Source organism: Urtica dioica, chromosome 2 (assembly GCF_054948205.1).
Source record: "Urtica dioica subsp. dioica isolate 48M chromosome 2, U.dioica_male_clone48M_v1_H2, whole genome shotgun sequence".
Lineage (NCBI taxonomy): Eukaryota > Viridiplantae > Streptophyta > Magnoliopsida > Rosales > Urticaceae > Urtica > Urtica dioica.
In genome coordinates this window covers 47,853,253-47,868,583 of record NC_142757.1, presented here as the reverse complement: position 1 = coordinate 47,868,583, position 15,331 = coordinate 47,853,253, and the positions used below count along the sequence as shown (strand labels likewise).

At 38.9% G+C, this 15,331-nt stretch overlaps 2 protein-coding genes across 2 annotated transcripts; one reads left to right on the top strand and one right to left on the bottom strand.

Annotated features, from left to right (window-relative positions):
• Positions 1 to 6,341: 6,341 nt before the first annotated feature.
• On the bottom strand, positions 6,342 to 9,924 carry LOC149405140 (uncharacterized). Its single transcript, XM_089606689.1, has 6 exons — positions 9,885 to 9,924; positions 9,348 to 9,771; positions 7,668 to 7,763; positions 7,517 to 7,565; positions 7,135 to 7,258; positions 6,342 to 6,843 (listed from the first exon to the last, which is right to left on the bottom strand). The coding sequence occupies exons 2-5, from the start codon at positions 9,744 to 9,746 to the stop codon at positions 7,170 to 7,172; spliced, it is 633 nt and encodes a 210-aa protein (XP_089462815.1). The 5' UTR covers positions 9,747 to 9,771; positions 9,885 to 9,924; the 3' UTR covers positions 6,342 to 6,843; positions 7,135 to 7,169.
• A 2,272-nt stretch (positions 9,925 to 12,196) lies between these two features.
• Positions 12,197 to 14,436, top strand: LOC149405139 (Ankyrin repeat family protein). The gene is made up of 2 exons (XM_089607967.1): positions 12,197 to 12,408; positions 13,601 to 14,436. The coding sequence occupies exons 1-2, from the start codon at positions 12,263 to 12,265 to the stop codon at positions 14,211 to 14,213; spliced, it is 759 nt and encodes a 252-aa protein (XP_089464093.1). The 5' UTR covers positions 12,197 to 12,262; the 3' UTR covers positions 14,214 to 14,436.
• The last annotated feature ends 895 nt before the right edge of the window (positions 14,437 to 15,331 follow it).

The window sequence follows — 15,331 nt, the reverse complement described above, 5'->3', positions numbered from 1 at the left end:
CAGCTTCACTATTTATGAATCTTGTGGTTTCTCCGGCTGACCACTGATGTCATATGAGTGGTTTCACAATGATCGGTGGGTCCTACTTATATGAGACAGTTGACCATGATGGAAATCAATACTAAAATTAGACCTCCTAATATAATAAACTATTTGTCTTATCTATCAAAAAGTTGTTCTTCTGATAGAAGGCACTCAAAGATTTCACATCAATCCTAGTTAGTTTGGAGATTATTGTCCATAATCGTCGCCTCATTGATAGCACATATAACAACATACCAATAGTCTTGCAAACAATAATCGAGTTTACATCAATCCTTATTGCCAATAGATGAGTCGAGACGTAGGTTATTCATCTAATAGAAACATGATTTAGACATAGTAACCCCAATACTCAAATTTGCTTATTTGTAGCACACCATTATAATATATTATTTTATTGCAATCTCTTATATGTCATTGATTGACAATTTTACACAAAATACTCTAATGTGACCTGCTCACTATAATATTATTTTAGTGTTTTTAAATTACTTTATCTTGAATTCTTATTTATTTATATTGAAAAAAAAAATCTGTGGGTATTGGTGCCATTTTCCTATAAAAGCATCATTGCTCAAATGATCGTGGAGTCCTAAGCTGCTTGAGTTGTACGCCACCTAAGTATGAAGTATGAAGTATGAACAACCCCTCGTTGGAGTTGCACTAACGGTTTTAACTTGTTAGAGGTAAAGCCAGCTCACCAGCCACGTCAGCATCGTCAAGTGGCTGAGCTGTTATGAGTTGGTTAGAGAAAGGAAGTGTGTATATATACTGTTGTACAGAGCATTTGAGGAATTAATGAGAATTGAAAACAGAGAAGATTTTCTCTCTAGAAATATCCTAAATCTCATTCTCTATCTTGGTATCAGAGCGATTCAATGGCGTCTGAAGATTTCTCTTCATCGCCATCGCAAGTCAACGATCTGTCCATGCGTTCTGCTATGATGTCTCAGTTCACACCAACGCTCAACACCGCGATCTCTGTGAAGCTGGACAGGGACAACTACTCGGTGTGGCGATCTCAGGTGCTTCCAGCCATCAACGGCCACAATCTCCAAGGCTTCATCAATGGAGTCAAGAAGTGTCCACCGGAGTTCAGCGAAGTGATTTCTACCACTGGAGTCAAAGAAATGGTACGCAACGCTGAATTCGATCGCTGGATGCGAGAGGACCAACTGCTTCTCTCGTGGCTGCTCTCATCCCTCTCCACAAGGATTCTCAGATCTCTGACGAGAGTTAACACCTCGCGAGGAGTGTGGAGCTCTCTGGAAGCTCGCTTTGCTGTTCATTCAAAGGCTCGAATCATGCCGCTGAGAATTCAACTCCAGTCAACTAAGAAAGGAAGTCTCTCGATCTCTGACTACTTTGCGAAGATGGAGGACATCGCCGATGCTCTCTACCTCGCAGGAAGCGAGATCTCTGAAGAAGACCTCATTACGTCGATCCTGATGGGCTTGCCAACGGAATACGATGTAATCGTCGCCATGATCAGCAACAAACTCCAGATCTGCGAAGGAGGTGAAATCACTGTGCAAGAGGTGTTGTCAATGGCACTCTCGCAAGAGACTCGGATTGATCAGCAAAATGCTTTTCAAGAACTGAATCTCCAAGGCGCAAATGTCAATTATGCGTACTCAGATGCTCGTGGAAGAGGAAGATCGGGTCGTGGACGCTCTGGAAGAGGACGCGGCTATGGTGCTCGAGGAAATGCCAGGCCGACTTGCCAGATATGCAACAAGCAGGGTCACATAGCCTCAGCTTGCTGGCATCGACTCGATGAGACGTATCAACCTCACTCACAGGTCTCAAGCTCTCCGTCACAAACTCAGGCTCACTCTAAGGCAGCGTTCTTCGCTGGATGTGAGACGGTGATGGATCCATCGTGGTACATGGACTCAGGAGCGACCAATCATGTCACCGCGGGACTTGAAAACCTGAATCCGAACACGCCGTACAAAGGAAAAGAGAAGCTGATGGTTGGAGATGGTAAGTGCCTACACATAACTCATACTGGTACTGTGTCTATACCTAGCCAAAAATCAAAACAATTAAACCTTAGAAATGTCCTTAGAGTACCTAAAATCAAGAAAAACCTCATAAGTGTTTCAAAATTTACCTCTGATAATTCTGTAAGTGTTGAATTTCTTCCTGATATGTGTTTGGTGAAGGATCTGAGAACAGGTGCGACTCTGCTTCAAGGAACGCTTGATAATGGTTTGTATGCTTTGGAAAAATCTGTAGCTGTTGATAGAGACCAGTTCAGTCCGTCCAACCATACTGCCTTGTGTTCTGTAGAACTTCCTCATAGTGTTGTCAATAAGAGTGCTAGTAATGCTCAGTGTTTTGTAGCAAGTGTGTCTGATTTGTTCCAGCTATGGCATAGACGTTTGTGTCATGCTTCTAGCAAAATTGTTGATGCTGTTCTCAAACAATGTAATGTTCAAAATTCTGTGCAAAACAAACATGATTTCTGTGATGCTTGTCAGTTTGGTAAAAGTCATTCTTTGCCTTTCAAATTGTCTCAGTCAAATGCCACAAAACCCTTACAACTTGTTCATAGTGATGTTTGGGGTCCTGCACCTATGGTTTCTAGCAATGGTTTCCGGTATTATATAAGCTTCATAGATGACTTCTCTCGATTCACTTGGATCTATCCTATGAAATTAAAATCTGAAGCTCTAGAAATCTTCAAAAACTTCAAAAAATTTGCTGAAAAATCCTTAAACACGTCCATCTGTGAAGTACAAAGTGATTGGGGTGGTGAGTATAGAGTGTTCAAACCTTTCTTGCTAGAACATGGCATTCATTTTCGCCATCCTTGTCCTTATGTACATGCTCAAAATGGGAGAGTAGAACGTAAGCATAGGCATATTGTAGAACTTGGGTTGACCATGCTTGCTCAAGCAACTTTACCTTTGTCTTTCTGGTTTGATGCTTTTTCCTCTGCAACCTTTGTGATAAACACTCTTCCGACTCTTGTCTTACACGGTCTTAGTCCTTATCAGAAATTATTCAACAAAATTCCAGATTATTCCTTTCTCAGAGTGTTTGGTTGTACTGTGTTTCCTCATCTTCGTCCCTACAATTCTCATAAGCTACAATTTCGGTCAGCTAAGTGTGTCTTTATTGGTTATAGTCCAAACCACAAAGGGTATAAATGCCTTGATTCCACAGGTCGGGTTTACATCACTCGAAACGCTGTGTTCAATGAGCATCAATTTCCATACACTGATCTGTTTCCTGCGTCAAACACTGTTGCTGTTGATCAAAATCCAGTGGTCCTTCCCTCGTTTCAGTTTAGCCCGCTGGTCTCTCAACATGCCTTTGAGTCAGATTTGCATTATCCAGGATCAAGTGCTTCTCTTGCTGCAGATTCCGCGCAGGTTCCAGTGACGTCATCAGGCTCATCAGCCTCCTCACCTTTACCCAGTGGACCACAAACTGATCATCAGCCTCCTGATTTGACCCAGCCCACTAGAGACCACAGATTGTCCTTTGTCCCTCCGCTTATCAATGCTCCTCAAGCTATACAACCACATATTCAGCCTCCTACTCCCAGTGAACCACAAATTGTTCCCTCAACTGTCAACCCTCTCAATACTCATCCTATGGCTACTAGATCCAAGTGTGGGATTGTTAAACCCCGGGTTCTCAATGTGTCCAAACATCCTTTGTCTATTGATCTGGGTCCCACTGAACCTGAGTCCGTTCCTCAAGCCCTCAGCGATGCCAATTGGTCCTCTGCCATGAACGCTGAGCTGGCTGCCCTGGCTGCGAATGACACGTGGAGCCTTGTTCCACCTGCACCGTCTCAGCATGTCATCGGTAATAAATGGGTATTTAAGTTGAAGTACAACTCCGATGGGTCGCTGCAACGCCACAAAGCGCGCCTAGTGGCGCAAGGTTTTGCCCAAACCCCGGGTGTGGACTTCTCGGAGACGTTCAGTCCGGTGATTAAGCCCTGCACTGTTCGGGTTGTGCTAACGCTGGCTCTATATCGTGGTTGGGATGTAAAACAACTGGACGTGAATAACGCCTTTCTCAATGGCGTGTTAACTGAGGATGTTTACATGTCTCAGCCACTGGGGTTCGTCTCTTCTCAGCACCCTCACTATGTGTGCAAGCTCAAGAAGGCCTTGTACGGGCTCAAACAGGCCCCACGGGCCTGGTTCTCACGCTTGTCTACTGCGCTACTTAATTGGGGGTTCACTGGTTCGCGTTCAGACTCGTCGCTGTTCATTTATGCTGTTGGATCGGTGTACATCCTGCTTCTTGTGTACGTTGACGATATTCTTCTCACGGGCAATGATGATGTGGCTATTGAGAAGCTTACTGTGGATCTGAATGACTTGTTTGCCCTCAAGCGACTTGGATCTCTGCACTATTTCCTTGGTGTTGAAGTTTTTCGAGATCAGTCTGCTATGTATCTCACTCAGGCTAAGTACATTGGTGACCTGCTCAACCGGCTACAAATGGAAGGGGTAAAGCCTTGTTCCACTCCTGCAGCTCCGAACTCCACTTTGTCCAAGGAAGAGGGGGAGCCAATGGAGAATCCTTACCAGTACAGGAGTGTAGTCGGAGCATTGCAGTATGTCACCATTACTAGGCCAGACGTCTCGTACATAGTCAACAAGCTGAGTCAATTTTTACAAGCTCCAACTCAGACTCACTGGTTGGCGTGTAAGCGAGTTTTGAGATACTTGAAGGGCACAATAACCCATGGCGTCACGCTCAGACCCACTAAGAGTGTCAACCTCGTCAGTTTTGCTGATGCCGATTGGGCAAGTTGTCCAGATGATAGGCGATCCACCAGTGCCTACTGTGTATATTTGAGTGGCTGCTTGATAGCTTGGAGCTCAAGAAAACAAGGTGTAGTAGCTCGCTCGAGTACTGAGGCTGAGTACAGAGCGCTTGCTCATGCGTCTGCAGAAATTCTCTGGATTAAATCGCTGCTAGGAGAGCTGAAGATCACGCTGCCACAAGCACCAGTAGTGTGGTGTGACAATCTTGGAGCAGCAGCAATGGCAGCCAATCCAGTATACCATGCTCGGACAAAACATGTAGAGATAGACTTGCATTTTGTCCGAGACTTAGTGATCCAGAAACAGCTGGAAATTCGATATGTGCCTACTGTCGATCAGACTGCTGACGTGTTGACCAAAGGCCTATCAGTGAGCAGATTTCTCAAGTTCAAGAACAAGCTGCACGTGGAAGAATCCCCGTTTCACTTGAGAGGGGGTGTTAGAGGTAAAGCCAGCTCACCAGCCACGTCAGCATCGTCAAGTGGCTGAGCTGTTATGAGTTGGTTAGAGAAAGGAAGTGTGTATATATACTGTTGTACAGAGCATTTGAGGAATTAATGAGAATTGAAAACAGAGAAGATTTTCTCTCTAGAAATATCCTAAATCTCATTCTCTATCTTAACTAAATAAGAGATATTCATATGAGTCAAAAAAACGTAAGAGATATTCTCGTTTTTTTAATTACTTTGGAGATGAATGTAATAGTTAGAAGAAGGAAAAACAAGACATGTAAAAAATGAGTTATATATCATTTTTCTGGAACTCAAAGAAAAATGAAATTTCTCATACTTCTTCCGGTGTTGTTTGAATGGAGAGAAAATAGAAAATAATGAAAAGTATTCTAGAAAGTATGAGAGAAAATGTGTAACTAGACGAATGAGTAGATTTCGTTTTGCATGGAAGATTGAGTGGAAAATAAAAGGGTTATTAAGTTATATAGTCACACGGCTATAATGAATTGAGATATAGCTCACATTTGGTTAATTTCTTGTAAATAACCAGGTGGACTTATTAACAGATTAGTAAAAAACTTATTTAACACAACCAAACATGTAAAAAATAGGTAATTAATAGGCTGCCACGTATGCAAATTGGCTATTTACAAAGTATTTACCAAAGGTTGGCTAATTTACAATTCTTATAGTTTAGGTGAATTTTTTGAAAATAAAATCTACCCAAATTTTTACACGTGAGAATGGGACTCAAGTTTACGTCTATTTTCTCATTTTATCGGTTTTCTTCTCATTTTCTATAACTTACAAACACAAGAATTTTGATTTTTCCTCCTATTTTTTATTCCAGTTTCATATTTTTTTTTTTTTTTCACATTTTTGAATTCCAAATAGAGCCTATTAATTTCGAAGGGGAAAATTACATACGATTGCAGTTCAGTAGGACAATAGAAGACTAAAATTTCGGGGTCAATAGTTCAGGGGAAGTTGTTGGTAATCCAAAGTTAAATACAGATAACAATAAATGCGCATATGTATACATCATATATGTCAACAAAATTGTTTGGTACTGTTATTTATACATACACCTACAAAATTAACCACCACAACTAGAAAATTAACTAGAAATGCGTATGATTCATATGCTTATATTTACATGTAATCTAGTTCAACCAGATACTTATTACCATTTTACAAGTCGCGTGTGACCTAGCGTTGTGGTCAACAATGTATAACCCAGTTTTATGATAACGCAAGGAAAAAAGATGACACTTGACAAGTACAATCATCAAAGCCATTTCAATAGAGTACATAGAGAATCAGAGATATCATTGAATCAATTCAAGCTTCTCTCTTTTTCTTCTTATTTTCTTTTTTCCCCCTGTTTAAACTCTAATGATTCAACCATTCTATGATATGCACAATCATGAAGACAAATTATTTGGTCCAAAAAAAATATAAGTCGACCATTTGATTTTCAAGTAGCATTGAGAAGTAAAAGATCATCTGGAATCTGGACTGCTGTTTTGTCTTGAGCTCTATACATCCTATAACACAAAGGCAAACAATACTCAATCAAAAGCGTGTAGTTATGCGATCCTAGCTTAGGTCATATGCTTTGAAAATTTTGTGGTTTGGTCTGATAAGCCAGTCCAAAGCAACTTTTAAGGGACATACAAGAATCTACAACAGATTTATGTCCGAATTATCCAAAAGAACCACAGCTGATATAAAGTAACTTTAAATTGCAAGCAACTAAGGATTAACATGAATTTAGTAATCGACTGTTTTTTTTTTTTTTTTGACTAACAGAAGACATTTGAGCAGTATACACTCACCTCTGTCTGCCATGACTGAAGCCCGTAAATTTGGCTTAGGCTGAAGAAATTCCATAGCGGCTTCGTAGAGCATCGATGGCTTTCTCAAAGGATTGTGCTAGCTTTGGAATGGAGCTTTTGCAAACTGGGGATTTGAAACATAATCAGATATATATATATATATATATATATATATATATATATATATGTATATATATATATATACTTATTATCATAATATCTTCGATACATTTGTACTAGTGTTGATAATCAAAATCAGTTTCCAGGTTTAGCTAATCAAGAACATCTTGTAAAGTCCAAGTTCTAGGACATATGTTCCTAAAAAATCTCATCCTAGCACTGAAGTTCAATGATTCGTTAAATTTAGTTAAAACAGTGGTACCCTGTGAAGTGCTGGCCTGTGCCTCTTCCATTAACTCTGCATATGAGGTCTGAAAGCAAAATATTACCTTTTAAGAACACGAATAAAGCCTGAAAAGAAAACAAAAAAATATGAAAGTAATGCAGCCAAGAGTTAGAAGTAATAAAGATACCAGTATTCCTTCTTGACTTTCACCAATCCAGTCCGAGGTCCTCTTGTATTCTTTCTCTACTTCGTCCAATGCTTTCTGACATTCTTGATTCTGATTCTGTATTCATTAGAAAGAAAGGAAATCAATTAGCGGACAGATCTCTGCTTTTTGGCTGATTGGAATGTTTATGATTAAATAACCCCTTTTTTCTATTTTCTTGTCAAACGGGATTAGGCCTAGGTGTAAGATCATAGAAATATAATTTTGTTAGTGTAAAGCAGAAACAACAGAGACTACAAGTTCATTCTAGATCGCATGCATTGTAATGAATTTGAGCAGTCTGATACTTGTTCCTGGAAAAAAAAAATGAGCTGATTCGAGAAGCTTAGAAGAAAGACTATGAAACTGTGGAAATAGATACGTAGCGTTAAACTAAAGGACTTGAATAGCTTGTAAGAACTTCAATTTCATCCTTAAACAATCAATGATTCAAATCGGTTTCCAATACTTCAACTAGCGACACATTGACTTCCTGAATATCTGTGAAGTTGTTTACCATTTATGCAGAAGAAGGGAAAAAAATAAAATAAAAACAAATTACAAGCCCAAAGGTCTATGTACAAACGATCAAGGCCTGTATCCGGAGTTTCCCTGGGGTTGTTAAACCATTGAGTTCTCTAAAGTAATATGATTCGCAAAGATTAGTTAACCTCAGATAGCATTGAGAGCAATGAAAAAGGCAAATTATAGGCCATTTAAGAAATTGCACAAGCTTCTCTTTCCTCGTCTATATCAGATTAAAATCCATTTTCCGTTGTTGTAATCGAAATCTTCAGAATGCTTCAGAAAACTACATAGTTCAAAAGAAAAACACCATCCAAAGCTAATATCATACTTTAAGAAGTTGGTGTTCATATCCATGTTTAGTGTACGAAAAGACGATTGACCACAAAAAACAGATTCTTATTGGATAAACGATTTAGCATGGGATTTCAAAGAACAAACCAATTATGTGAGCCATATTTAAGCTGGAAACAATTGAAAGTTGCAAACTAATTTGTGTGGTTTTTCTCTTCAACTTGGTTGAATGAGAAAATTCAGCTTCAAATTTCTGGTTTTATATATGTTTAACAAAAATCCAGTTGATGTTACTACCCCTAGACTTTACTAGAAGTAAAAAAACTCCTACAATTTCATCAACTTACCAATCAATTTCAATTATGAGAATACATTACCAGAACCGAACTATGCCTGTTTAGCAAAGAGTGGATTTCTACTTATGCAAGATCAATTAAGTTTTTTTTTTGTATCTAATTGTTTCTTCTCATCAACAAAACAAACAGTGAAATTCGCTCAGAGACATGCACAGATCTTCAAATGCGAATACTATAAACGTTAAGAAGAAATTTATCAATTCAATTGACTTCAAACGGAAGCTTAGACTTGCCATTTCACCTAAGGAGGCTTTCGCAGCTACCAAACAAACACTGAAATGCACTTTTGAGATACATAATCACGATTCACGTGGATCTTAGGGGATTGTGCAACAAAGCTTTAATTTACAAGAAAAGAATACTATTCCTCTTATATTGAGCATTTCAAAGAACTGTCTCCACAATGAAAATTCTACTTTCGATTTAACCGAATAAGCAACCAAACAAACAGTATAATCCAGAGAGATTGAGAGACAGGATGTTAGACCTTGAAACGCTTGTGAATTCGAGAATGCGAAGCGTCGAGTTCCTTCACGATCGCAACATGAGAGTGATCGACATGACGCTTGAGATCTTCGAGCCGAGACGAAGCCATATCCTTGAGTTCGGAGATGGAGCCTAAGCTCGTCGGAGGACGCGACGGAGAGGCGAACAGAGGTGGCGAGGCCGGAGACTCCGCGGCGGCTTTGGATTTGGCCTTGGCGGTGCGTCGATTCTTCGTGCTGTTTCCGAATACGGCTGATTTCGGCGATTGGCTCGGAGATGAATCCATGGCCATCGGCGTCTCCAGAAACTCCGCCGCCGCAGAAGGCCGGCGACCGCGAGTGCGGTTGCGCTTGCGGTTGACGGGAGCGGCGGTTTTGGTTCCAGCGGTTTTCTTCTTCATTTTTCCTTTCGTCTCTCTGTGTGATCTGTTCAGTTTCAGTGCGATATTGAAACAGTTGAAAGAGCAGAGATTGAGAGGGAAATTTGGAGCTAAAGATTTGAAAAAAAAATGATGGTTAAAAAAAGTATATATACGCACACGAACACCGTAACGGAGACGGAGATGGGGATCGCCTTGTAAATACACTCTTTTTACGTGTTGCTAACTCAAAATATTTGAGAAATATAGCAGAACTAATCTTATTGGACGAATAATTTAGCGAAATTACTCTTTTTATTTTTGAAAAATTTGGATTGCAATTTAGTCCACGCTTCACATATATTTCGAAAAAAAAATCATTTAATCCAATGTGAATGTTTTGATCTAATGAGTATTTACCTAATTAACCTTACAAAAGAGTTGGTAAAAAAATATTTCAGATTTTTTGAATAACAACTAGTAGCCAACTTTCGTATTATTTAATAATCAATATATATCAATTTCTTATTTTAATAGAACTATATACGTAGATAGTTCTTCTTGAATAAATCCCTCAGTTTTAGGGATTAGTTTAAAAAAAATATATGATGATTCGTAATCAATTACGCTTATTATAGGCACTTTGCTTGGTCCGACCAGCGGCGAAACTCCGGTCGGGGGAGGCCCATCTTTTTCTTTTGCATTTAGCTTTTCCATTTCCGTCCCATGACCTGACCCTTCTTTTTCCTTACTCTCCCATTTTTTTGAGGTTCTCTGATGAGCTTCTTCGGAGCCTGCACTTTGACCGGCGGCGGTGTGTTATAGACTTTATTTCAAGTCGACGTGGTGGAACCTCCTCTGATATCGGGCAGGAGGATGTCATCCTCTTCGTGTGGACTCCGACTGTGAGATCCGCCCTCGTCGGAGGAGGCTGTGACGTTTTGGCGGGATCCGACGGCCTAGAAATCGTGCTCCTTCCTCTTAGTTCTCCGGCAACGACGACGTCTCGGAGAGTGCGGATCATGTGCCCCTTGGCCGCCGTCATGGGGCTGTTCTTGGTGATGGTGGATCCCAGCGGCCGAAGCTTCGATCTGTTCGTCGGTGATGTCCTTTAGATGGTGGTGGTTTTGTGTGGGGCTGAGAGGGTGTTGTTTGGAGGTTTACTTGTTTTTTTTTCTTTCTATTTTTATAAATCTTGTGGTACTTTGTTTATTTCCCGTTTTTATTTATGCTATTATCTCTTTTGGAATCGGAGTAGCCGTCGTCCACCATCCCGCTTGTGGATATCTGTTAGAGTTTTGCCTATACAACCTGAAGACCGTTCTTCAACATGATCAGTGGACCACGTTTGGTTGGATTTCTCCACCTTAAATAGTTTTCTGAAAGAGCTTGATTGCTCTATTCTTGTTGTGCAGCTCGTGCATAAATTGGGCTATCACTTGTATATGGTGTTATCGTTCGCATTAACGGTAGATCTTTTTCGATATAGGTCCTCTTTGTTCATTATTTCAAAAAGGTCTAATGTTGTATCCGAGCTTTTTTCTCAACAAAAAAAAGTATATATACATAAAAACTACGGCATCTCGTTATAAAGAGACCAAGAGATATTTTTAGTTATTGACATTCATTAAATTATCTATGCAAGCTTAGTAATGTAGACATAACGCGGTAAAAGTATAAGTAAACATTTACAATTCATAGTTTGACTTCTTAAGTTCTCAAATATATTTGATATTAATAATTTTTGTTTCGTTATTTATTTGATTTTACGTTATGTCGTTGTTCACATTCTCTTCTTCGTCTTTCCATCTCTGTTTCTTGTTCTTTACGCCTCCTTTGTTTCTTTAGAAAAAAAAAACTTAAAAAATATGTGTGACGAAACTAAAAAAAAAAAAAAAAAAAAAAAAAAACTGGCCACGTGGCTTTTAAAAACGTAAGTAGTTAACTCAAAAAGTTTTTTGTTTTCTGTTTTCTAATTTTTGTAGTTGTATTGAAAAACTGTTTTGTAGTTGTTTTAAAAAAGATGTTTGGTACAGTTTTCATTTTTGTTTTTTAGAAAGTGAAAAAATTGAAAAAAGTGTTTGGTATAGTTTTCATTTTTGTTTTTGAAAGAATGAAAAGAGAAGATGAGGAGAAAGATGAGAGAAGAGAAGAAATTTTTTTTCAAAAACACATTTTATTTGTTTTCAGTTTTCTTTACTTTTTTCCAAAACAACTTCAAAATTTTTTGAAATTTTTTTCCAAAACACCTAACCAAACATGTTTTCAATTTTGGTTTTCAATTTTTTCAACCCAAAAACTAGAAAACAGTTTTTGAGTGAAGAAACAAACATGGCCAAAGAAACTCACTAAACGTTTCGCGATACCTTCTTTCAAGGTATGTAAAGGATAAATTAGTGATTTAAATTACAATTTGATATACTTACGAGTAGGGTTAAAATTAGTAGTAAATTAGTTTTTAAGGACTAAACTATAATTCGTGAAATAGTACGAACTGTGTTAAACGAACAAAACGAGAGAGAGAGAGAGAGAGAGAGAGAGAGAGAGAGGCAAAGGAAATGGGAAAAGCTCAGACACAGAGAGCGAGCAAGGCCGAAGAAGAGCTTCACTCGGCGGCGAGGAATGGCGATCTCAGCTCTATTCAGTCCATTCTCAGCTCTAATCCTTTGGCCGTCAATTCCAGGGACAAGCACTCACGAACTCCGTATCCTTTCTCTACTTCCTCTTCATATTTGTCCTTCTTTTTCGTCGTTCTGCTTGGTTCCCTAGAAAATCATGTGACCTAATAGAATTTCTGTTTACAACATATAGTTATAAAACCAGATATCTACGACTTAGCAAAGCCTAAACAAGGTCGTGTCTCTGTTTCTGTCCTCATTTTCATTTTTGGCAATTTTTTTAGTGCTATATGGTTTGTTCTGCGTCTAGGTTAAGTTTTTTTTTTTTTTTGGATTTGTGATTGTTCTTAACTAATACATTCAAATTTCAATAGCTTTTTTCATTTTTATGTACCAATATATTTACTAGTTAGCAGCGTAGCAAGGTTGCTGTTGTTTGTTTGTGTGTTTGTGATCATTATTGGAAAAGTTAATTTAGGGTTTTATGGTGGTCTGGTTGTTTCATTCAAATATCCGAGTTCGTTCAATGTGCATAGAAATAGAGAGACGACCTTGAGTACCGAGCATAGTTGTAAACAGAAATTCGAGAAGATTATCAGATTTTATCAGTTTCACAAGATTATTAACAGTTGGAAATTCAAATGCGACATACAAACAACTTTAGATTTTATTTATCAATTTAGGATTACTAGTAGTAATAGATAGTAATGATAACAACACTTTTGGGACTTGATCACAAGAGCACTTCTGGATTTTCTTTGAAATATAAGGTCTGCATGTATTGAAAATTTGCCAGAAGGGCCAAATACACTAACCAAATATCTAAGGTTTAGTAAGTGTATACGCTAGAGTTTGAATGCCATTTTATCTCGGTTGTTTGTTTAACTTGATCAATTTTCTGATAAAAGTGAAACGGCTATTTCGCGAAAACCAAACTTTCAAATGGCTAGATACTTACAACATCCTTATGCATATAAATTTCATGTGTTTTACTTCCATTTTGTTCCAAATGGAAGTACATCTATGTTTTAAAAGTAATTTTTCTTTTTTTCTCTCTATTTTGCCCCAAAGCCGAATTCAATATCTGCTAAAACTAAACTTTCAAATGGCTAGATACTTACATCATTATACATTTGTTCCTGTGTTTTACTTTCATATTGTTTCAAATGAAAGTACATCTAAGTCTTCGAATTAGTTCTCCCGAGATCTTTTGCTTTTTTCATTTGTTTCAACTTTTCCCAACAATGTTTCCTTGACAAGAGACTCGAAAAAAAAAAGGCTTCACTTGGCGGCATGGTCCGGACAAACAGAAGTGGTGACATATCTCTGCAAGAACCGAGCGGACGTGGGGGCCGCAGCCATGGACGACATGGCCGCGATCCACTTCGCGGCCCAGAAGGGTCACCTCAAAACGGTCCGTGCCCTAATCTCGGCCGGGGCGTCCCTCAAGTCCTTTACCCGAAAAGGTCTCACGCCCCTTCACTACGCCTCACAAGGGTCCCACTTGGAGCTCGTGAAGTACTTGGTCAGGAAAGGCGCGGGAATCGGGTCCAAGACCAAGGCCGGGAAAACTGCTCTGGACTGCGCCGGGAACGAGGAGACTCGGGCGTTCTTGGAAGCGTGCGAGAACGGGGAAGTGAAACCCGACGAGACCGCCGAGAAGCCCGAGTCTCCTCCGATGGTCGTGAAGGAAAAGGAGGAGAATTTGGGTGGCGAGGGTGTCGAAACCGCTCTTCGCGATGGACCCGAGGACGAGGGTTTGAAGAGAAAGTGCGATGAGATTGAAGAGGGCTCGGAGGATCCGGAGAAGGAGAAGAAGAAGAAGACGAAAGTTGTCCCCAGTCATCTCGTGACTGAGGACGACACGCTGGACGACGAAGGAGCCGAATAGGGTTGGTTTTTCTCTCTTTTTAATCCGTTGAGTTTTCAGAGAACTGAACTTTCTGTTTCTTATTTTGGTTTATAAATAGGATAACTTGTTACATAGAAGATCTACTTTCAACGTTATATATCTAAAAAAGTTGCTGAGAAATTATGTATTTGGGATCCGACAAAGATAGTTTCTTGTAATAGTGTCTTTAAGAAATAGTGAAAGTTCTAGTTACCAATTTTTTAATTTTTTTTTTTTGGATTGCTTAGTTGATCAAGATAGCCGGTCAAGATTAAAATCACATAATCTGTCAAGGTTGAAAAATGCTTGCGAGCTTACGATATGAATTATATGTGGCTAGCATTAAAGATGTAATGAGGGTTGTTTGGTCCTGGGTCTTCTTCTCGCAATTTGCGGAGGCTTCAATCTAATTGCCCCGGGAATGTTGAAAGTCTTGCAACCATTTAGGCGCGCCGTAATCATGACGTGTAGGCCTCAATGCGAGCCGACCCACCCGCCTCTCTAGGAAGGTCCTACAAATACTCCATTCCTAAAAAATTCGTTTATCTCAACTTTGAGTTTTGCCTTATACAAGAGATCAACAAGACGATGATACCACAAAACGGGAAGATATAAGAGCATCTCCAAAGAAAAGTGTAATAAACTTGCCTTTTTTCTCATATAGAGCGAAAATCTTTTCTCATATAGAGCGAAAATCACAGCAGGTATAGTTGTCCACACCATTGTGGGTAATTTGGGCCTACCAATGTATTGGGGACGGGTGTCAATACGGGTATTTATGCCCGGCTCTTTTTTATTTATATATATAAAATATTAAATAAAACAGTAATATATACCAAAAATCTCATAAACAAACTCAAAAGAATATTCAACTGAGATCCACTTATATTGAAGTATTTTTTTAATAGCTTGTGGAAATTGAATCCACGATATCCACTTTGAAGATGGTGTGAAATTATCAAAAGAAAAATTATACAAAATAGTCATTTGAAACTTATTGATTAGCAAAATAGTCAAAGTTTTAACTTTTCAGTAAAGTAATTAAATTTACGTTTTCAAATTTTTTTGACAGTCAAAATAAAAACTTTTGACGATTATGATAAATAATTTATCATTTT

Excerpts from the sequence above, each read along its gene's own strand:
- LOC149405140 (XM_089606689.1), bottom strand. The coding sequence starts at position 9,746 with ATGAAGAAGAAAACCGCTGGAACCAAAACCGCCGCTCCCGTCAACCGC. Across the intron at positions 7,764-9,347 it reads GAATTCACAAGCGTTTCAAG|AATCAGAATCAAGAATGTCA; the intron begins GTCTAACATCCT and ends TAATGAATACAG. Across the intron at positions 7,566-7,667 it reads AAAGTCAAGAAGGAATACTG|ACCTCATATGCAGAGTTAAT; the intron begins GTATCTTTATTA and ends TTTTGCTTTCAG.
- LOC149405139 (XM_089607967.1), top strand. The coding sequence starts at position 12,263 with ATGGGAAAAGCTCAGACACAGAGAGCGAGCAAGGCCGAAGAAGAGCTT. Across the intron at positions 12,409-13,600 it reads GACAAGCACTCACGAACTCC|GCTTCACTTGGCGGCATGGT; the intron begins GTATCCTTTCTC and ends GAAAAAAAAAAG.